General features: G+C 37.7%; 1 protein-coding gene across 8 annotated transcripts in view; it reads right to left on the bottom strand.

Moving 5' to 3' along the window:
• The window catches only part of RNF214 (ring finger protein 214), a 51,569-nt gene that overhangs the window by 26,922 nt on the left and 2,003 nt on the right, over window positions 1-22,644 (bottom strand). For 3 of the 8 annotated variants that reach the window (XM_086339388.1, XM_086339386.1, XM_086339387.1), the window contains exons 2-6: window positions 22,286-22,401; window positions 19,512-20,022; window positions 18,740-18,799; window positions 15,352-15,492; window positions 12,160-12,299 (exon numbers count right to left, since the gene is read on the bottom strand). In XM_086339388.1, coding sequence (XP_086195514.1) covers window positions 12,160-12,299; window positions 15,352-15,492; window positions 18,740-18,799; window positions 19,512-20,022; window positions 22,286-22,401 — 968 coding nt within the window. The remainder of the gene's footprint in view (window positions 1-12,159; window positions 12,300-15,351; window positions 15,493-18,739; window positions 18,800-19,511; window positions 20,023-22,285; window positions 22,402-22,644) is intronic. The other 5 variants (XM_086339389.1, XM_086339390.1, XM_086339391.1 and 2 more) reach the window with 3 other exon arrangements.

Here is a 22,644-nt window from a genome sequence, read left to right as displayed (position 1 = left end):
CCACAGCTGCTGCCTACCAAGCAGGTATGTATTATGTTTAAGCCTAGAAAATAGCCTGATGAGATAAATTAAAAAAAAAATAAACCAACCACAAGATTTCATGGAAGAATACAATAGAATCGAGAGTTTCTGCAACATATTATTCACATATTCAGGATCCAACCCTCAATTACCAATATATAAAGAAAAGGGAAACATGATCCATACTCAAAAGTAGGGTCTGCACATTATGGTCTGTAGATCAAACTCTGGCTGCTACCTGGTTTTACAAATAAAGTTTTATTGGAACACAGCCATACTCATTTTGTTTACATATTGTCTATGGTTGCTTTCATGCTTCAACAGCAGAGTTGAGTAGTTGTGACAGAGACTGTGTGGTCTGCAAAACCTCAATATTTACTATATGATTGCCAATCCCTTCCCTCCACCCTGAGCTATTGACAAGCAGTGATCTGCTTTCTCTCACTATAGTTTTTTCTGTTCTAGAACTTCATGTAAACAGAATCATACAGTGCATACCTTTTGTGTCTGGTTTCTCATTTAGAATAATGCTTTGACTCTGACTCCTGGTCAAGAAAAATGAGCAATCAATGGAAAGGACTCCAAGGAGACCAAGATGCTAGAATTAGCTGGCAACGTTTTAAAGCACTTATTTTAACTATGCAGAAGAACATAAAGAAAAATATGTTCACAAGGAGTGAATACATAAGAACAGTTTTGCGGAGAAAGAGAAACTTAAAAAAAAAAAAAAGAACTGAATGGAAATGAAAGAACTGAAAAATACAATATTGGAAATATAAAATTTAATGCATGGGCTTAACAGCATACTGGAAACTGGAAATGATATAATAAAAAGTAGGATTTCTCAGGCCCTCCAGTGGTTAAGACTCAGCAATTCCATTGCAGGGGGCATAGGTCTGATTCCTGGTCAAGGGACTAAGATCCCACATGCTGTGTGGCATGGCCAAAAAAAAAAAAAGTAAATTTGAAGATACATAAATGGAAATTATCCAATATGATGAACAGTAAAAAAGAACTAGAAAGAAATAAAAGAGCCTCCATAAGCTACAGGACAATATCAAAAGTTCTAACATGTTAAAGTGGAGTCTCAGAAGCAAAGGTGGGAATGAGGCAGGAAAAGTATTTGAAAATTATGTCAAAATTTCACAAATATGGTGAATACATAACTTTATAGAATAAGCAGCCGAGAAAACTTGAAACAGGAATAAAAGGAAGAAAGCCATACCTGGGAAAATCAAAGTCAAGCTGCTGAAAACCAAAGATAAAATATTGAAAAAAACCATAGAAAAAAAGTGACACAATACACAGAAGAAACAAAACAACCATTACTGAGTTCTCATCAGAAATAATAGAAGAGGGTGGGGTGAATTGAGAGAGTAGCATTTAAACATACACATCATCACATGTAAAACTGATAGCTAGTGGAAAGTTGCTGGGTAACATAGGGAGCTTAACCTGGTGCTCTGTGACAACCTGGAAGGGTGGGATGGCGGAAGGCGGTGGGACAGAGGCTCAGGGGAAGGGGACATATGTATACTTATGGCTAATTCACATTGTTCTATGGCAGAAACCAACACAACCTTGTAAAGCAATTATCCTCCAATTAAAAAAATTTTTTTAAATTATAGGAGACAGTTAATATTAAAACAACATTTTCAACTGAATAAACAAATTGCTAGATATTCACACAATGAACTATATTCAGTATGTGGCGGATTCATTTTGATATTTGGCAAAACTAATACAATTATGTAAAGTTTACAAATAAAATAAAATTTAAAAAAAAAAAAAGAGAGAAGGCAAGGGTAGGATGATTTGAGAGAATAGCATTGAAACATGTATATTACCATATGTGAAATAGATTGCCAGTCCAGGTTTGATGCATGAGACAAGGTGCTCAGGGCTGGTCACTGGGATGACCCTAAGGGATGGGATGGGGAGGGAGGTGGGAGGGGGGCTCAGGATGGGGAACACATGTACACCCGTGGCTGATTCATGTCAATGTATGGCAAAAACCACTACAATATTGTAATTAGCCTCCAATTAAATAAATTAATTTACAAAAAAAAAAAAAAGAAATGAACACCTATATCTATTTTAAAAATTGATTTAATAATTAATAACCTTCTAAAACAGAAAATACCAGGCCTAGATGGGTTCACTGGTGAATTCTAATACATATTTAAGGAAAAAATTAAACCAATTCTCTGCAATCTTACCCTAATGTAATACCAGACAAAAATAATAGAAGAAAAAAAACTACAGACCAACATCTCTCCTGAACAGAAACACAAAAATCCTCAACAAAACACTAGTAAATCAAATACAAAAAAAGTAAAAAAAAAGGATTTTTGACCAAGTGGGATTTATCCCAGGTATGCAAGCCTAGTTCAACATTAAAAAATCAACTAAAATTATCCATCATATCAAAAGACTAAAAAAAGAAGAATAAAATGATCATGTCAATATATGCAGAAAAAGCATTTGACAAAATCCAGCACCCACTAATGATAAAAACTCAGTAAACTAGGAATAGGGAGAACTCTCAACTTGGCAAAGATTATCTACAAACAATCTACAGTTAACATCATACTCAAGAGTGAGAAACGGGAAGCTTTTCCCAGATCACGTACAAGCTAAAGATGTCCCCCTCACCATCTCTTTTCAATATTATATTAGAAGTTCTTGCTAATATAATAAAGTAAGGTAAAGAAACCAAAGGTATACAAATTGGAAAGTAAGACATAAAACTGTCTTTGTTTGCACATGACGTGATCGTCTATGTAGAAAATTAAAAAGAATAGACAAAAAAAACCCTTGAACTAATAGGTGGTTAAAGCAAAGTTGCAGGACATGAAGCTAATATACAAAAGTCAGCTGCTTTTCTAAATGTTAACAGTGAACATTTGAAATTAAAAACACAATATCATTTATATTACATACATTTAGGCATAAATCTAACAAAATATGTACAAGATCTGTATGAGGAAAATGACAAAAATTCTGATAACAAAATCAAAGTACTAAATAAATGGAGAGATATTCCATGTTCATGGCCAGGAAGACTCAACATTGTCAAGATGTCAGTTTGGGGGACTTCCCTGGTGGTCCAGTGGTTAAAAGTCCACTTGGCAATGCAGGGGACAGTTTGATCCTTGGTTGGGAGGATGCCACATACCGTGGGGCAACCAAGCCTGAGCATCACAACTACTGAAGCCCACACACCTAGAGCCTGTGCTCTGCAACCAGAGAAACCCATCGCAATGAGAAGTCCACCACTGCAACTAGACACCTTCTGCAACGATGAGAGTAGCCCTCACTGGGCACAACTATAGAAAGATCACTCATAGTAACAAAGACCCAGCACAGCCAAAAAGAAAAAAGTCAGTTCTTCCCAAGTTGATCTATAGTCAGTGCAATCCCAATCAATTCCCAGCAAGTTATTGTACAGATATCAACAAATTGATTCTAAAGTTTATAAGAAGAGGCAAAAGACCACAACACTGAAGGAAAAGGACAACACTGGGAGACTGATGCTACTTGACTTCCAGACTTACTATAAAGCTATAGAATCAAGACAGTGTGGTGTTCATAAGAGATAAATGGAACAGACCAGAGGGCCTAGAAATTGAACTCCATAAATACAGTCAAATGATCTTTAATAAAGGAGTGACGACAATAAAATGCAGCAAAGAGTCTCTTCAACAAATAGTGTTAGATGTGGATATGTTAGGTGGCTTCAGTTCTGTCCAATTCTTTGTGACCCTATGGACTGTAGCCTGCCAGGCTCCTCTGTCCATGGGATTCCCCAAGCCAGAACACTGGAGTGGATTGCCATATCCTCCTCCAGGGGATCTTCCTGACCCAGGGATCGAACCTGCATCTCTTATGTCTCCTGCATTGGTAGGCAGGTTCTTTATCACTGGAGCCACTGGTTCTTTACCTGGGAAGCCCGTTAGAAGAGGACATCAACATGCAAAAAAATGGATCTAAACACAGACCTTACACCTTTCACAAAGATTAACAAAAGCTGGATCATGGACCTAAATGTAAAACACAAAATTGTAAAACTCCTAGAAGATAACGTCAGAGAAAACTAAATGAATTTGATATAACACCAAAGACACAACCCATGAAATACCTGATAAATAAGCCTTCATTAAAATTTAAAACTTCTGTTCTGCAAAAGACGGTATCAAGAATAAGAGAAGACAAGCCACAGACTGTGAGAAAATATTTGTAAAAGACACATCTGACAAAGGAACGTTATCTTAAAAACACAAAGAGCTCTTAAAATTCAACAATAAAACAAACAATAGGGGAGTTCCCTGCTGGTCTAGAGTAGGGACTCCGGGCTTTCACTGTCCTGGCCTAGGTTTAATCCCTGGTTGGGGAACTTAGATCCTACAGGCCATGCAGCACAGCCAAAAATATAAGAATACAATTAAATCAAAAATATAATCTCTCAGTTAAAAAAAAAAAGATTTAAAAAAATGGGCCAAAGACTGACAGACAGCTCACCAAAGAAGACATACTGATAGCAAATGAAGATGTGAAAAGATGCTCCATATCACTTGTCATCAGGAAAATGAAATTAAAACACCAATGAGATACCACTATATACCAAGCAGAATGGCCAAAATCTAGAACACTGACAACAACAAATGCTGGCAAGGATGTGGAGCAACAGGAGCGCTCATTTGTTTCTGCTGGGAAAGCAAAGTGGCACAGCAGCCACTTTGGAAGACAATTTGGCAGTTTCTTATAAACTAATCTTATTTTTACCATACAATCCAGCCACTATACTTCTTGATATCTACCTAAAAGAGCTGAAAACTTACGTCCATACAAAAACTTGTGCATGGATATCTACAGCACCTTTATTCATAACTGCCAAAACTTGGAAGCAAGCAAGTTATCCTGCAGTGGATGAATAAAGAAAGAACTATTGTACATTCAAACAATGGAGTACTCTTTCATGCTAAAGAGAAATGAGCTATCAAACCATGAAAAGGCATACTTTCAAATGCATATTACTAAGTGAAAGAAGCCAGTCTGAAAGGCTACATATTATATGATTCAACTATAAAGCATTCTGGAAAAGGCAAAACTACAGAGACAATAAAAAAATCAGTAGGGGAGTGTGGGATGAACCAGTAGAGCACAGAGGATGGGCAGTGAAAAATACTCTGTATAATGTCGGATATATGACATCATACATTTATCCAAATCATGGGCAGTGAAAAATACTCTGCATAATGTCGGATATATGTCATCATACATTTATCCAAATCATAGGCTGTGTAATACCAAGAGTGAACCCTAAGGTAAACTACGGACTTTGGGCGATTATGATGTGTCACTGTAGGTTCACCTTTGGTAAAAAATGTGCCACTCTAGTGAGTGACGTTGATAAAGGGAAGGCTGTGCATGTGTGAGGGCAGGGGGCATATAGGAAATCTCTTTACTTTCCTCTCAATTTTGTTGTAAACTTCAAACTACAATAAAAAAAAAAAATAAAGTCTTTTTTTAAAAAAGTAATGAACTATTAATATAGTTCACATTCATCACAACATCATAGATGAATCTCAAAAATGTGGTAAGTGACGAGATTTCTCTGGTGATCCAGTGGCTGAGACTCTGTGCTCCTAATGCAGGGGGCCAGGGTTCGAACACTGGGCAGAGAACTGGATCCCATGTGCTGCAAATAAGAATTTGAATTCCACAACTAAAGATCCTGAGTACCACAACTGGGACCCAGTGCAGTCAAATAAATAATTTTTTTCTTAATAGGGTGAGACACATGTCTAGAAAAGATAAGTATAATATAGTAATACAGAAGGAAAGTGTTCACCTGGGAATGGAGGGGAGGAAGCAGTGATTAAGAAGAAATACAGGGAATATTTTAGGGTAATGGTACGTGCTATACCTTAACTGTGTTAGCATTAACATGTGTGATTAATCTGCCAAACTCATCAAAATGTAATTTAAAATAAGGGTATTTTATTATAAGTAAATTATATGCAAAAAAATTTTGTTTAATTTAAAGAATAATTCTAAGCTTCAGCAATTAAGACTATGAAAATTTCCCAAATACTTTATCCAATAAAATTATAAATCTTTCTAATATGGTATAATCACCAGGCACATAATTTGTTTTTATGATGCATTTTGCCAGTGAATTAAATAGATGTGTATTCAGGGTGAAAAAGGCCAAATTAAAATAGAATTCTACAGAATAGTCAATGAGTTAATATTTAATTTACACAGTAAAGAGTGGACCTAAATCTAATCATATCACTAGCTGTATTAAATACAAATATACTAAGAGCCTCTACAAGGAACCTTGTCAGAATAGATTAAAAAAAAAAAAAATTATATGTTGATAGGTTGAAGGTAAAATATGGAAAAATATATACTATGTAAAGAGTAAGCATATCTAACTGCAATACCTATATCAATATTACATAAAATAAACATTAAGATTATGACCAAGATAAAGACATTTTATAATGATAAAATGTCAATGTCATGATGAAGACAATTTATCAAGAACAAATAATAATTGTATATGTATCTAACAACACAGTTTCAAAATATAAGAACAAAAATTGACAGGATTAAAAGGAAAAAGAGAAAAATTTATAATCACATAGATTTTAACACTGCCCCCTCAGCAAATGATATAACTAAATATTTTAAAATAAAAAATATAGAAAACCTTTATTCTATATAAATTATATCTAAAATTTCATTTTTTCAACTTAAAGGATAATTCTAAGTTTCAACAATTAACACTATGAAAGTTTCAATTAACACAGACATAAAAATCCTTTTCAAATATCAGTGAGTCAAATTCAGCACTACATAAAAACAATAATATATCTTGTTCAACTTGGATGCATCCCAAGAATGGAGAAATGGTTTAACATTTGAAAACAAATCAATGTAATTCACTATATTAACAGAATATGGGAGAAAAAATATTTGATAATTTTAATAGATACAGAAAAACCATTTGACAAAATTATGCATCCATTCATATTAAGAACTCTCAGAAAATCAGGTGTTTTTATAGAAACCGATAAGCTGCTTCATATACATACAAATATACACACCCACACAGACACACACACACACATATATACATAAAAGCAAACAACCTAAAATATCCAAAGTAATCTTGAACAAAAAGCAGAAGATTTTGCATACTCTGACTTCATGACTTACTATAAGTCTGTAACAGACTCTTGAGAGTCCCTTGGACTGCAAGGAGATCCAACCAGTCCATTCTGAAGGAGATCAGCCCTGGGATTTCTTTGGAGGGAATGATGCTGAAGCTGAAATTCCAGTACTTTGGCCACCTCATGGGAAGAGTTGACTCATTGGAAAAGACTCTGATGCTGGGAGGGATTGGGGGCAGGAGGAGAAGGGGATGACAGAGGATGAGATGGCTGGATGGCATCACTGACTCGATGGATGTGAGTCTGAGTGAACTCCGGGAGTTGATGATGGACAGGGAGGCCTGACGTGCTGCGATTCATGGGGTCGCAAAGAGTCGGACACGACTGAGCGACTGAACAGACTGAACTGATAATAATCACAATGCTATGGTTTAGCATAAAGATAGGCAAATATATCAATGCAATGGATTGGTACTGTACCCAGAATAAACCCACTATTTATATAAATGACTCAAGGTGCCATTTGGTTTTTGGCAAAGGTGTCAAGCAACGCAATGAGGAAAGGAACATTTCTCAACAAATGGTACCAAAACAACTGGATAAAATTAACATCAACCCCTACTCATCACCATGCACAAAAATTAATTTGAGATGGATCACAGACATAAATATTAAAGCTAAAATGATAAAACTCCCACGAGAAAACAGAGGAGAACATCTTTGCTACTTCAGAGTAGGCAAAGGTTTTTTAGGACAGAAAATACAATAACTATAAATGAAAACGTAATAAAATAGATATCACTGAAATTAAATTTTCTGTTCACCAAAAGATGCAATTTTAAAATGAACAGATAAGTCAGAGTAGAATAAAATTTTCACAGAACGTGTAACCAACAAAAGACTTATATTTGGAATATGTAACAAGCTTATACTACACAGTTACAAAAGGCCAAAACCTCAACCTCTGCCCTGCAGAAAGGTGGTGATGGAGAAATATCTGACAGAACACGTCACAACAACAGATAAATGAATGGCCAATAAGCACACGGAAAAAGTGGTCAACATCATTAGTCACTGCTGTTGTTGCTGTTTACTCGCTTCAGTCGCATCCGACTCTGTGTGACCCCATGGACTATAGCCCGCCAGGCTCCTCTGTCCATTGGATTCTCCAGGCAAGAGTACTGGAGTGGGTTGCCATGCCCTCCTCCAGGAGATCTTCCCAACCCAGGGATCGAACCCAGGTCTCCTGCACTGCAGGCAGATTCTTTACCACTGAGCCACCAGGGAACCCTAATGACTAATGGGAAATGCAAATTAAGCCACAATGAAATACTTATTGCACAGTCATTTGAATGGCAAGGATATGAAGCAACCAGAATTCTCAAACATTGTAATAGAGCATAAAATATCATATAAACTTTGAAATATGTCTGGCCTTTTCTTATAAAACTAAACATATACCTACTACCCAACAACCCAATAATTCTATCCCAAGGAATATACCGAAGAAAAATAAAATCATATGATCACACAAACACTTGTACATGAATATTCATAGCTGCTGCTGCTGCTGCTGCTGCGTCGCTTCAGTCGTGTCCGACTCTGTGCGACCCCATAGACGGCAGCCCACCAGGCTTCCCCGTCCCTGGGATTCTCCAGGCAATAATACTGGAGTGGGTTCCCTTTTCCTTCTCCAATGGTGGTGTGGGGGGTGCTAAAAAGTATAGCAGGTTTCCCTGGTGGCTCAGCAGTAAAGAATCCTCCTTCCAATGCAGGAGACACAGGTTCAATCCCTGGGTCAGAAAGATCCCCCGCAGAAGGTGGGAAATGGCAACCCACTCCAGTACTCTTGCCTGGAAAATCCCACGGACAGAGGAACCTGGCAGGCTACAGTCCATGGGGTCACAAAAGAGACAAGACAGAGCAACTAAGCCAAAACCACCAAAAGATAAGCTAGGGACATAAACAGGAACTAGATAATTAAGGGCTTCTTATACTAAATACAGAGTTTAAACTTTACCCTAGGAACTATGAAGGATTTTAAGCTGGGAAATGACATTTTCAGATCCACATCTTAGAAAGATTTCTATGGAAGCTGTGTACTAGACAGACGAGAATGGAGGCAAAGAAAGTTCAGTAGCCTGCTTCAGACCTAGAAGAAGGGATAGAAACCTGAAGTAAGAGTGCAGAGTGAATGGAGAGGGATCCCTAATGTTCAGAACCTACAGGACATGGTGAAGCACATGTGGTAGAGAGGGGCTAAGAGACAGGAATGTGGAATGACTTGTTTCTTCCGCTGAGGCCTTGGAAGAGGGTATGGTGCCAGTTAGGGAAAATTGGGAGAAACAAGAGGCAACAGGATTCACACACAGGTAGAAAGTTTAGACTCAGATACAAGAACAGGAAGAAAGCACGGATGCGTCTACTGACAGGAAACGGAAGGAAGTTTTACTCGGTGGCCCCTATTTTTTCAGTGAAATAAAAGGCAAGCTCACATGCTAAAACTAATGAGAGAAACGGTGGAGACAGAAAGTTTAGAAAGAGAAGTAATAGTTAGGGACAGCCCTCAGAGGAAGAGGGAGCCCTGAGGATCTATCTGAGTGTTTTTGAAAGTCAAACTCATTCTGGCCTCAAGATCCACAGTGGTAGGATTTCCTCCAGCAGACTCAGCAGCCCAACTATAAGAATACAGACGTTAGGTGGCTAACTTGGGCCAGGACTGGAGTACTATGAAAAAAATGAAGGGAAAGGAACAAGTCTCAGCAGAATTGATGGCAATGGTATAAAAGTAATTCCAGTAATGGACTTTGAGTCTCAGCGGGCTAGGTAAAGAAACGCTTCCGGGGAGCTGGAGGACTGGTGGAAAATGTAATGAGGTCAACAAACAAGAAAGAGGATCTGATGTGGTCAAAGTGTACATTTATGGGGAATAAGACAGAAAGCTGGAAGGACTGAAGGCTGTGGTCAAAATATAGGATGTTGCAACAGTCTGGCTCACTGCTTTGCACCTAAGAAACATTCACTGAACTTACTGATGGCCAGACAGGCTATTAGGACTTCAAAGCCTATCAGTTAAACAAACTAGCATTTGGTGAGAAATTTCCAAAAGGAATCCTCATTCACACTGTCAATTCAATATAGCATAAACTCTTATATCACATCAAAAGTAAGGCTTCCAACATTAACTCCCCTGATCTGCTATTTACCTATCACAAGCTCGTCACGCAAGCTCAAAGCATTTAAAAAAAAAAGAAGGATCTTGCTTGATACTGCAATTTTTCTGCTACTTGTCCCAAGCTACCTCTGAATCAACTGACGTTGTCTTTTAAAGTGTAAGCTCACCATATTTATTCAAGAGCAGCCCTATTTGCTGTTATTCTTGATGAGTCACTATTCAAGGCAGGAAGCTCGAAAAGAAGTTTAGCCCTAGAAAAGACCTAGCTTGGCAGCCTCCCCTTTCTAATATACCAGCAATAATCTTGAAGCTGGGAACTAGAAAGTGTCCCCTCAAAAGCAAGACATCACTGTAAGGCAGCCAGGTGTCAAGGAGAAAAATCAAATTTATGACTAAACTGAATATTTGGTCCTTTACTTTTTTGTCAATTCATGCTGTCTTTCTTAAAAAATTATAGTTATATTAATAAAGCAGTGACTACCTTCAAATAGTACAAAGCACTTAGCAGATTTCTATTAAGTAAATTCATTTTTATATAATATCAATCAGAAATTATCCTAATTTCCTATCCAGTAATTCAAATTCTTCAGTGTCTCTCACTATCAGGGGAAAATCTCAAACCCCTTAACAAAGTATGTAAGCCTTTGTGATCTGATTTCTGACTTCTCCACTAGCCTCACTCCTCTCCACTTAACCTCAGTTGTTATTCTCTCTCCTCTGTAGGTCCCCTGCCTGCAATGTCCTTTTCCTTACTCACTGCCTGACTAATTCCTCCCTGTATCTACCCTGCAACTTTTTCTCTGAAAATTTCAAACAAACATAAAAGTTAATAGAAGAATACAATAAACATATGTCCTAAAAATAAATAAATATATGCCCTTCATCTGGATCCACCAGCTGTTACACTTTTTGCCACATTTACTTTACCCCTCTCTGAACTATCTGAAAGTTATAGACATCATGACACTTAACCCCTAAAACTTCAGCAAGTATCTCTGAAGAATAAGATCCTTCTATGTAATCACATACCATAATCACCCAAAATATTTACCACCGATACAGTATTACCTAATATGTAGTCCAAACTCAAATTTCCCCAGGTATTCCAAAATGTTCTTTCATAGTTACCATCTCACATACTTGAAAAAAGATTTGGCAAATGAACCTGCTACTTTCCACTTAGCTATCTGACACATTAGCAAGCCAAGATTTCTTGATAAATAAAAAACGCATTTTAGTAGAATTTAAGTAAAATCACAGTATTCACAGCTATTTTGATTTCCAAACAGGTCACAAGAAGAAACTTGGAAATTTGAAACTATGACCAAACTTTATGCCACCTTAGTCATACTGCAGTACCCTGAAAAGGACACAGATTCATTAAATAGCTTTCCAAACAGCTTACAAGCTACTTTTGAAATCTGCTTTTGGTATTGAACATAAATACAAATCAAAGTAGTCTCATCTTCTAAACTGTAAAGTATCAGTTAAGGAAGTGAAACAGGTGCTAGATTTATATCAAAATCTTGATCATACCTGGGACCAAGCAATTCACTACTATCATATCAATGTATGAATGAATTCCTGAGACACTTTTTGTTAAGTTTAACATAGGTTGATGAAAAAGCTAAAATTACTATAGGATATTAATTTGGGCACTTGTTTTTCAAATAAAAATTAAGACTGAAAGAAAAGGAACTAGAAACACAAACAGAACTAGCCTCTTATATACAAACACACATTCACAGAGCGTTTTTATTTCTTAACAGCATCATTTACCTTCTGCCCTTCTCACAAAGCTTCTCAATTTCAGCTTTTAGATCCTGCTCCTTCTGCAGAAACTCCTTCTTTTCTTTCTCTATTTTCTTCTTCGTTTCTTCTCGCTTTATTGTTACATCTTGGATAGCCTTTAATATCTCCTGAGTCCCACACAATTATAGTCACACACAAAGAAGGAAATGAATTAGTTCTTTTGGTCTGAAGGTTACTTTCAACTATCACAAATTAACACTGACTTCAGAGAATTTAAAATGAACTAAAGGAATCTAGTTCATGAGTAGTCCCAAAAGCCAGTACTTAGATATAAGGGAGTAAGTAATAATGCAGATATCAATTCAACAGGAGAAAGAATTTCTAACAATCACAACTGTTCAAAAATGGAATTTACTGCCTTGTGAAGCAATAATCTCCCCATTACTGGTGCTCAAATAAAGGCTGAATGAACACCTGTCAAGACTGCTGAGAAAGGCATTCTTGCACAGGGTGGGAGTTTGTTTCTTCCAACAAATATGGTCTTGCTTTGTTTTGTTATGGTTCTACTTTATTATGTGTAGGGATTATCTGATCTTTTTAAATTATCTGACTACATGTATAATAAGTCAAACAATTAAAAAGTGATAAATTTAAGTCATCTCTTATTCAGTCGCTCAGTTGTGTCTGACTCTGAGACCCCATGGACTGCAGCATGCCAGGCTTCTCTGTCCTTCATCATCTCCCAGAGCTTGCTCAAACTCATGTCCATTGAATCAGTGATGCCATTCAACCATCTTGTCGTCTGTCATCCCTTTCTCCTCCTGCCTTCAATCTTTCCCAGAATCAAGGTCTTTTCTAGTGAATCAGCTGTTTGTATCAGGTGGCCAAAGTCATCTCTAATTCACACCAATTCCACCCATAAAGTAATCAATGTGTTAAAGTGTTTTGTACTATGCTTTCACAACTTTATCCATCCTCACACCAACACATGTACTTATATACATATTTCTTTGCTTTTCTGTTTTTTTATAATGAGGTACTTTTATATACATTATTCTGCATCTTGCTTTGTTTACCTGACATGAACATACTTACAGCAAATATAGACAAAACTAAAAAACAGCTGCATAACACAACATGACACATGTATTTAGCCAATTTAGCCACTCTATTAAAAGCGTCCATCAGGTTTATTCCAGTTTTCTTGTACTACAAACAGTACTACAATAAACATTCTATGTCTATACTTTCACATAAAAACCTTTTATTTCTGTTGAGTAGACTTCTAATAATGAAGAGTCTAGGTCAAGGTATATACACATTTTAAAATTTAATTGACAATTCCCAGTATCTTTTCTAAAAAAAAAAAAATTGATAACAATTCACACTCTTACCAATGTCTAAAAAGAGTTCATTTTTTCTTACCCTTGACAGCTTATTTTGTTTTGCCCTCTCATGAGAAAGAGGGAGGAAGGGTATCTAATAATTTTAATGAACATTTTACCGCCTCCTATTCTTTTCCTGTTTTCACCGTCTGTCTCCTCCAACTGGAATAAACATCCAATGAAGGCAAAGACTATGTTTTGTTTACCACTAAATCTTCAGGGACTAGATTGGGAACTCGAAAATATTTGTTGTATGAATGAATCAACAACAGTAAGGCTGAGTTTATTTTCATATATTTATTCCCCATTTGCTTTTCCTCTTCTGTGAATTACTGTTTATAATTGTAGGCAAAATAATAGCCCCTGGCTCATAAAAATGTCCATGTTCTACCCCTTGGAACCTTTGTTACCTTCCTTAACAAAAAGATAGAGAGAGAATCCTGGATTACCTGGGTGGGTCCAATCTAATCACAAATAGGTCTTTAGAAGTAGAGAAACTTTCCCTGTCCTGAGCAGAGGAAGATGTGATTAGGGAAGAATGGTTACAGAAATGCAACATTGCTGACTGTGAAGAGGGAGAAGGGGTCACAGGTCAAGGAATGCAAGCAGCCTCTAGAAGCCAGGAAGGCAAGGAAATGTCTTCTCCCCTGGAGTCCCAAGAAAGGAAGGCCGCCATCCCAATACCTTGACTTTAGCCCAGTGACACCCATGTTGGGCTTCTGACCTATAGAACTGATACAATAAATGTGTTGTTTTAAGCTCTAAATTCATGACAATCTGCTACAGTAGCAATAGGAAACTATTACAATAGAAAAGTAATACAATAACCTTTCCTGGTGTTCCTTTAGACTATTTGGCTTTTACTATGAATTTGTAGGAATCAAAGTGTCTTGGATCTTAAACCCTTCGTCAGATCTGCTAGAAATATTTTCTCTCAGTCTAATATTGATCTTTTGACTGTTTTCTGTATCTTTGCCATATCAAAAATTTTAATTATATATAATTAAATTAATTTTTAAAAATCTTCTGGGTTTTCTGCCTGGATTAAGAGGACCTCTTGCAACTCAAGGTACATACATATTCTCCTAAATTTTCTTCTAACTTAAAATTTTTTTTTTCAGTTTTCTATGTATATTTTTAATCCACTTAGGATTTTATTTTTAAATACAGTATGAGACAGGAATCTAATCCAGTGACTTTCCAGGTAGGCAATCAATTACATCAACAAAATATATTAAATAAATATATTCTGAACTAAAATAGGAGTGAGAATTTGGATAAGATGCCCTCAAAGTTCTTGTTTATACTTAAAATTCTATGATAACCATTAAAAAGTTACTTGCAGATTGCCTTTCGGGGAGGTGATTTGTGATGCTGTCTACAGCTCACCTGTGCAATAAAATCTGTTTACTCCATCTTTTGTTCCTAGGGACTGTTTTAATTTTTAATTCAAATACATTGTTATCCTTTAGTCAAAGGACACGGGAGTATGTTTTAGGTCATTTTAAACTAGCCTCACTAGGGCTTCCCTAGTGGCTCAGATGGTAAAGAATCTTCCTGCAGTGTAAGAGACCTGGATTTGTTCCCTGGGTTGGAAAGATCCCCTGGAGAAGGAAAGGAATGGCAACCTACCCAAGTATTCTTCCCCAGAGAATTCCATGGACAGAGAAGCCTGGCGGGGACAGTACATGGGGTAGCAGAGTCAGACAAGACTGAAACACACACACACACACACACACACACACACTGCTTTTTTATTTCTATTAATTTGAAAACAAAGTCAAATTAGGGACTATAGCTTTACTTGTTGCCAATTTTAATATAAGCAGGATACCTGGTGATTCTTCATTTCTTCTTCTCTCCTTTGCTGAAGTTGCTTTAATTGCACTTGGAGCTGATTCTCCACTTGCCTCTGCTTGTCCAAGACCTCCTGGTAACGCTCCTTCAACAGGGTTCTCTCTGTCATCATTTTATCCTATGGGTAACAACAGAAAAGCAGTTGAATTCCTCAATTTAACTGCAAGAAACATTCACCGTAGGCTTGTTCAAGGCATGAAGCACAGCTCTTAGGCTGCAGGGTCCAATATTGGAGCTACTAGCCATGCTGTCTGGTAAGTAAATTTAAAGTAATTAGAATAAGAAAATGTAAACATCTGGTTCTTCAGTCACCTTGCCACACTCCTAGCGCTTGAGTAGTGGCTACTATACTAGATAGCACACATAGAGAACACTTCCATCGTGAAAGGAAACTCTGCTGTACAACACTGCACTAAGATGTGGGTGGCAACCGTGGCCTATGAGCCAAATCCAGCCATCGTCGGATTTTTTAAGTAAATGTTTTCCAGGAATGTAGCCATACCCGACGGTTTACTGGCTGCTTTCACACTACAACAGCAGAGGGGAGCAGTTACAAAAGAGCCCAGCTCACCTAGAAAGCCTAAGAGCTCTACTAACTGATTCTTATATAAACTATTTCTCTGCTCTAGAGTATAAGAGGAATAAGGTATTTTATCATCTATTAAGAAGAAGAATGAGCAAAAACAAAGAACAGATCATTTACTCAAAATGCATCCAGAAACTGGATTCCTTACTGGTCATCACCACTAAAAACTGACAAACCCACCAGTGCTCTGGGTGACCTGCAATTCAGATCGGGCAAATTGGCAAGTTCTCACATAAAGTAGGAGCAGAAGTAAAGCTTTTAAGGGCCACAGTTCAGCTCTGCCTCCCTGACATTAGTAAATCAAGAAAAGTAATGGTTAGCTTTCACAGGAACACTAAAACTTAGAGGGTCAATTTAAACACATTTGGTACAAGGTAGCCCATGTATTCTTGCCTGAAAAATCCCATGGGCGGAGGAGCCTGGTAGGCTGCAGTCCATGGGGTCGCTAAGAGTCAAACACGACTGAAGCAACTTAGCAGCAGCAGCAGCCCATGTAAAACTTAGAGCATTAAACTGAATTCATTCACTAGATGATAACTATTTTCAAAGAAAAGAAAGGTTTTAGAAGTGAATGGGGAAAAAAAGAAAAAGAAGTGAATGAGGGGAAACTTATCACCCTATGACAAAAAACAAAACAAATCAGAAGCTTTCAAGATGGGATTTTAGCTTTGGGATAAGCTAGCCCTTAGTCCAGGTGCTGAAATGTGACTAAGGCTCCCTAAACAGATGACTCCTTAGCATCATAACTTTAAAGGTTTTCCGAACCTGAGGCCTATGGATAGGTGTGTACAAAATTTTTTGAGAGGAGAATTCAGAGTTTTCAAAAGATTCTGAAAGATCTTAACCCAAGAAAAGGTTGAAAAAAAAATGTTAAGAACTAACTGATGAAACTAGTAAATACGAGCACTCTTTTCTTTTCTTCTCTCTTTACTTTCTTATGGAAACTTTTTTGTCCATAATGCATCTTTATATATAACACAGGATGGGGAAAAAAAGAACTCAAGTCTTCACAGAAAGAAGTTTCAAGGACACACTATTAGTACGTGCAAATTGATGACTTAGAGGTGTAGAGGAAACTACTTGATCCAGTTCTTCTCCAAGCCAAAGGGTTACACACTGCTGCTTTGTTTCACTGGTGGCTAATTGGTTCTGAGAGCCCACAGGCCCAATTTGAAATGCAGGCAGTGGGCAATTACTGCAAGTGCATGAAAAGGGTAGCAAATAAAACAAGAGCAAAGTTCCTGCATCGCCATCCAGCTTAATACCTGACTAGTTTCACTGCCTTTTATAAAGCATCTGGCCCACATCACCACCTATAAAAACACAGCCAAAGAGACCACAACCCTGGGCCTCTTTCAGTCCAATGGCTTGCCAGTCTCTACCCTTTTCAGACTGATGTAAAGCTTATCTGCAACTTCTTAAGTTGGCCTCTTCAATTGCTATACAGTCGGGATATCCCAACTCCACCTTACAACTGTGGGAGCCAAATAAATACTACATGTAAAGTGCCTAGAGTAAGCGCTCAAGAAAAGACAACTTCTCCTCCTCCCCTTGGAGGTTCTCTTCTAGCCTCATTCTCAGCTTGCACACGGCCATCAGGTCTCTCATCTCTGGTATCTTTTTACTTGCCTGTTATAAATAACTCCTGAGTTGCTCTCTCTATTTAAAAGTTTTTATTGGCCTCATGTGGTTAACACACTCCAATAACTGACTTCTTTCCATCTGCCCCTCAATTTCTTTAACTTGTGCCAAATATCTTCTTTATTTCCTCTTATATACTCTTTTCTCAATAGTACCTACTGTTCTAGAAAATTCAAAGACAAACAAACAACAAAATATTAACTGGTTTTCCTCCTTATTTCCACTCAACTAACATATCTTATCCTAAAGACCTCTTCCTGAACCAAGGGTGCCTTTCTGCACATTATCCTTCCTTTTAAAAATATACGCTCAGATATTCCCACACATACAAGGTAGAAGTTTTTGCCACAAAATGCCAGGGACAGATCAAGGGGACCACTTTAACAAAAATAAATGTGAAGCTCTCTAAGTTTTAAAAACCAATTACCTAGGAATAAAATAAGAAGACACAACTAAACAATACATGAGAAAAAGACATGATGAAGTTTGAGTGCAAGCTCAACGGTGTGATGAGATGGCCAAAACAAACTGCTGTCAGCTTAAGAAATGGTGTCTCGAATGAGAGAGAGAACAAGGGTCCCATTGTGTTGTGGAGTAATTATACTGTCTGTGCATTAGCTCTCAGGATCACATTTTAAAAGAAACATTGAGAAGATGGAACCTGTCGAGGTGGAAAAGAAGTCAGGATGATGAAAAGCTGAAAAATATATGAAGAAAAGAAGACTATTAAAAACATCTGGGGACATTTCACCTGGAAAGGTTCAGACCTGAAAGGTAGGAGGAAAAGGCATTAAAAAAAAAAAACAAAAAAAAACACTTTGACTATATTGGGGGCTAACAAGTAAAACATTTTAGATTTACTCTATGTAGCTCAGGAGAGAACTATAACAAGAAGCTTTAGTGGTTCTGTTCTCATCCCATAATAAGATCTAACAGTAAGAGCTATTTTCTAAATGCGTATGTTGCTTTGTGAGTAGTAAGCGTCCCATCTCTGGAAGTAATCAAGCAGAAGTTAGCTGATCATCTGTCAGGGATTTTATAAAGGAGATTCCTGCGCCTTTTCCAGTTGAGATGATGTGACTCTAGATCTTCCGCATTAACAGTTTCATATACCAACAATGACAGTTTAACTACTCACCAGATTCTTTTCAATATCTTGATCTGTGTTTACCTCTGAATCAGTTGTCTTAAAGTCAGTCTATAAAGAAAGAAACAATTACATTCAGAACTGTTCAGAGACATTTTAAAAGGCAGAATTATATAGCCCTTTCACTGAGAAATCTGTCACAAGTAACAGAGAAATTAACTTTTTGTTCTTTCTCCTTATCAGCTTCACAGCAAGAGAACTGTAGCTCTGGCAAATGCCCTCTGACATCCATGCTACATTAAGCACTTATCCCACAAAATAACCTGAACGAGACCCAACAACTGATGCGAAGACAACCCCAAGGCTGAAACAAGAATTTTGGCCTCCTACAACTTATTGTGCCCATTCTTCTTTCTATGATAAAGCATATCAGTCACTAGAAGGCAGGAGACACTGTACTTCTTAAGATGTAGGTCAGAGAATAAACAAGGATTCCTCCTGCAAGTGCGAAGATGAGAAATAAGAATGCTAATGACCTACGCTCATCAGTTACTCAGTGCAAGCGATTGTATGTAGGTCATGAAGTTCCTAGTCGCCATGATAGATACTGGCTGTTACTTATGGAACATCAGTAACAACAGAATGAAGTTATCACAGAGCACCATATGAGAGTAGTATGAGAGTTGCCAGTAAAAAAAAAGAGAGAGAGAGACAGAGCAGTTCTCCACCAACTAGGAAGAATTATCTCCTGCCCTCCAAAAAAAAAAAAAAATTAAATTAAAAGCCCGAATTCCATGTTAGTAGTAGAAACTTGATACTTGACCTGGACAGCAATGTTCTGAGAAAGCTTCAGGGAAGAGCTATCCTGATCATCATCCTGATCCACTCTGACTCCTTCAACCCCATTTGCTGGAGGCACCACAGGTGGGAACTCCAAGCCTGGGTCCCTGCTCCCTTCCTTTAGGATGGAGGCTTGTGGGGCCTTCTCTTCAGGACAATTCCCGGAGGCAAGCTGCTTTGTATGGCACCCTGCCTTAAGAGACCGAGTGGCGGGGTGGAGGCTCTCCTGGAGGCACGTGTCCCCCTCCTCTCCTGCCGTGCTGGCCACATCCTTCAGATCAGACTGGGACCCACCGCCAGACAGACCAAGGGCCGTGGCTATCAAGTTTTCTCCTAAAACCGCCCGGTGCGCTGCTGAAGTGTCACCTGCTGATGAGCCAGGATTCTGCTCTGGGTGTTCCAAATGGGCATTTCTGTTATTCTCCTTGGTTATCGTTTGGTTACTTACACTCGACAGAGGCGAGTTCTTATGCTTCTGTGCAGGGTCTTTGGGGCTATGAAAACAGAAGATAAAGTTTCACTCTTCATCCAGTCTTAAAGAGGCTGAAACATATAAGACTTTTAATACAACCACTAGAAGAACAAGACTGGCCTATACAAGCCCCTCCAAATTATCAGGATGAAAAGGAACTTAGCTTCCATTCAGTAATTTTGATCACACACACACAGAGTATAGCACAGTGGTGAAGAATCTGGGTTCTGGAGACAGTCCACAATAAATAATCACACATGAATGACTCTGGGGACCCAGAAATTGGGGGGTGTCAAATTTAATAATTTGGGGGAATGCAGATGAAATAGCCTACTGTTAGACTATTTCATTTAAGTACATGTACTACTTTTGTTACACATAATATTTTTAATAAATAAAATATTAATTTGGAAACTGTTTTTATTCTGCTCTCGTTTCACAAAAATAATTCACACTCAAATTCCCTAGACAGATCTTTGACCAGAACCACTTTTTAGGTTCTTCAACCGCTTTCTAGAGCACAGCATCACTACTTCATGTTGCCTGAAGTACAGACAATTTTGAATCCAAAATTGAAGCTGCCAGTAGAAATTTTATCCCAGATGACACATGTATAACACTGGAAAAACTGTTTTTATGATTGCCACAACCATTAACATACTGTTTTTAAGAGAGATCTTCAAAATCTATTTATAAGGACATCCAACATTCACAACTCTTTCACCCAATAATAATGACTATATATGCATTAAATTCTTTTGCCATTAGAAAAATTAAAACTGATTCTGTCCGCCGATACCCTTAAGGACTCCAAACCAGCACTGACTGAGGCTTTAGGTCATTATGCCTTTCTTTCCTCAAGTACCTACTGTTCTAGAAAATTCAAAAACAAACAAACACAACAACAAAATAGTACCTACTGTTCAAAATAAAACAACAGAGAACATCTTGTAAAATGAAAATCTTTATAAACGCTCTTTGCTGACTCCTCGCTGGGATCAAGCAGGCTACGGGGACACAAATTATAAATTTGGACAGACACAGTAACTAGGCGTGAATCCTGACTGCTATTTACTAGTGGTTTAACTCTGGGCAAGTTATTTAACTCCATTTGCAAAACAGAAATAATATTACCTACCTAATAGGGATTATTGTGAGGATTACATGAGATAAAGCATCTGCAGTGTTTAGTTCTGGCATACAGTAAACACTCAATAAACCTTAGCTGCTATTATTATTACTAGTAGTATGTGCCTGTTTTTTTTTTTTTTTTTAAGCTGCACCGTGCAGCATGTGGGACGAGGGATTGAAACCATGCCCCCTGCATTGGAAGGGCAGAGTCTTATTAACCACTGGACCACCAGGGAAGTGCACTATTTATAAAATGAAGATGCGAGTTTATGGTGAGGTTTTACTTAACTCCTGTCCCCATTATCCACTAACAAACCTCTCTTCTTCATTTAAATAGCTATTTATTAAGTACACTGGAGTCAGACAAGCCTGAGTTTAAATCCTGACTCACAGCATGGTAACCTTGGGCAAGTTACTAACGTCTCTCTGTCTTAGTTTTCTCACCTGTTAATGGGAATAATAGTATTAACACCTACCTCCTGGGATTGTTAGGAGAATTAAATGTATTAACACATACAGAGCTGCTAGGACACTGTTCTCTATAGCATTAGGTCCTATGTACTGTACAAAAGTGTTGAGGTAGCCAACCTAGTACAACATTATACATAACAATGGTTTAATCACTATAAAATGCCAAGGCTGGTTAACCATAATTCCAGTCTTCAAAGAGTTTAGTTGGAAGGCAAACTACACACATGAAGTAGTAAGTCATACTAACAAAGCTATCTATTTATCTATAATACAAATGTAGATCCATGTGCATATACATATACAAAGCATACATATGTACTAAGTGTGTGTGTGTGTATATATATATATACACACACACAATATACAGGTACAATATATAAACATATAGTTAAATAAACAGTCCATGTAGGAGAAGTTGGGAAATATTTGCATTTTCAAATAAGTTTGACCAGCTGTATTCTAATCTATTTACTCAACAAACAATTAGCATGCCTGCTGAGTGTCGGATACTATGAGGGGTACCAAATATACAAATATAGATCAGACAGTCCCTACTTTTAAAAAAGCTTCATCGAGGCCTCTAGAGCCAAAAAGGGGAAAGACCAACTACACTTCTGTAAGAAGCCCATCTCCAAAGCCCCTCACCCAAACGAAATCTACCCAGTCAGGAGTCCACACGTTACCTTAGACCATCTGGGGGACCTTCATCTGGTTTGGAAGCACAGACACTAGAAGAGGATTCCGGAGGATTGGGAGCAGTGGCCACCACGCCAGCTACCTCAGATGCTGCCATCGTGCTCTGCACATTCAGAAACAAATTACAGCTACAAGTTCCAAGACTTCAAAACAAATGTATCTTTCCCCATCAGAATGTCCATACAGACAGAATGTCCATACAGAATCATATCAGGAAAGAAACACAAAGAAAAAGCTGGGCTCCAGGAGAAAATACTTCAGAGTATTCCTCAACAGGATATAAAAAGAGCCATGGCATGCAATAGGCCCCAAGGGACATCAATCCTCAAACATCATTATATATATC

The sequence above is a fragment of the Bos grunniens genome, chromosome 15 (genome assembly GCF_055505025.1).
Source record: "Bos grunniens cultivar Pamir isolate PY7600 chromosome 15, Bosgru_T2T1.0, whole genome shotgun sequence".
Taxonomy (NCBI): domain Eukaryota; kingdom Metazoa; phylum Chordata; class Mammalia; order Artiodactyla; family Bovidae; genus Bos; species Bos grunniens.
The sequence above is the reverse complement of the archived record's forward strand: the minus strand, read 5'-3'. Positions and strand labels throughout refer to the sequence as shown.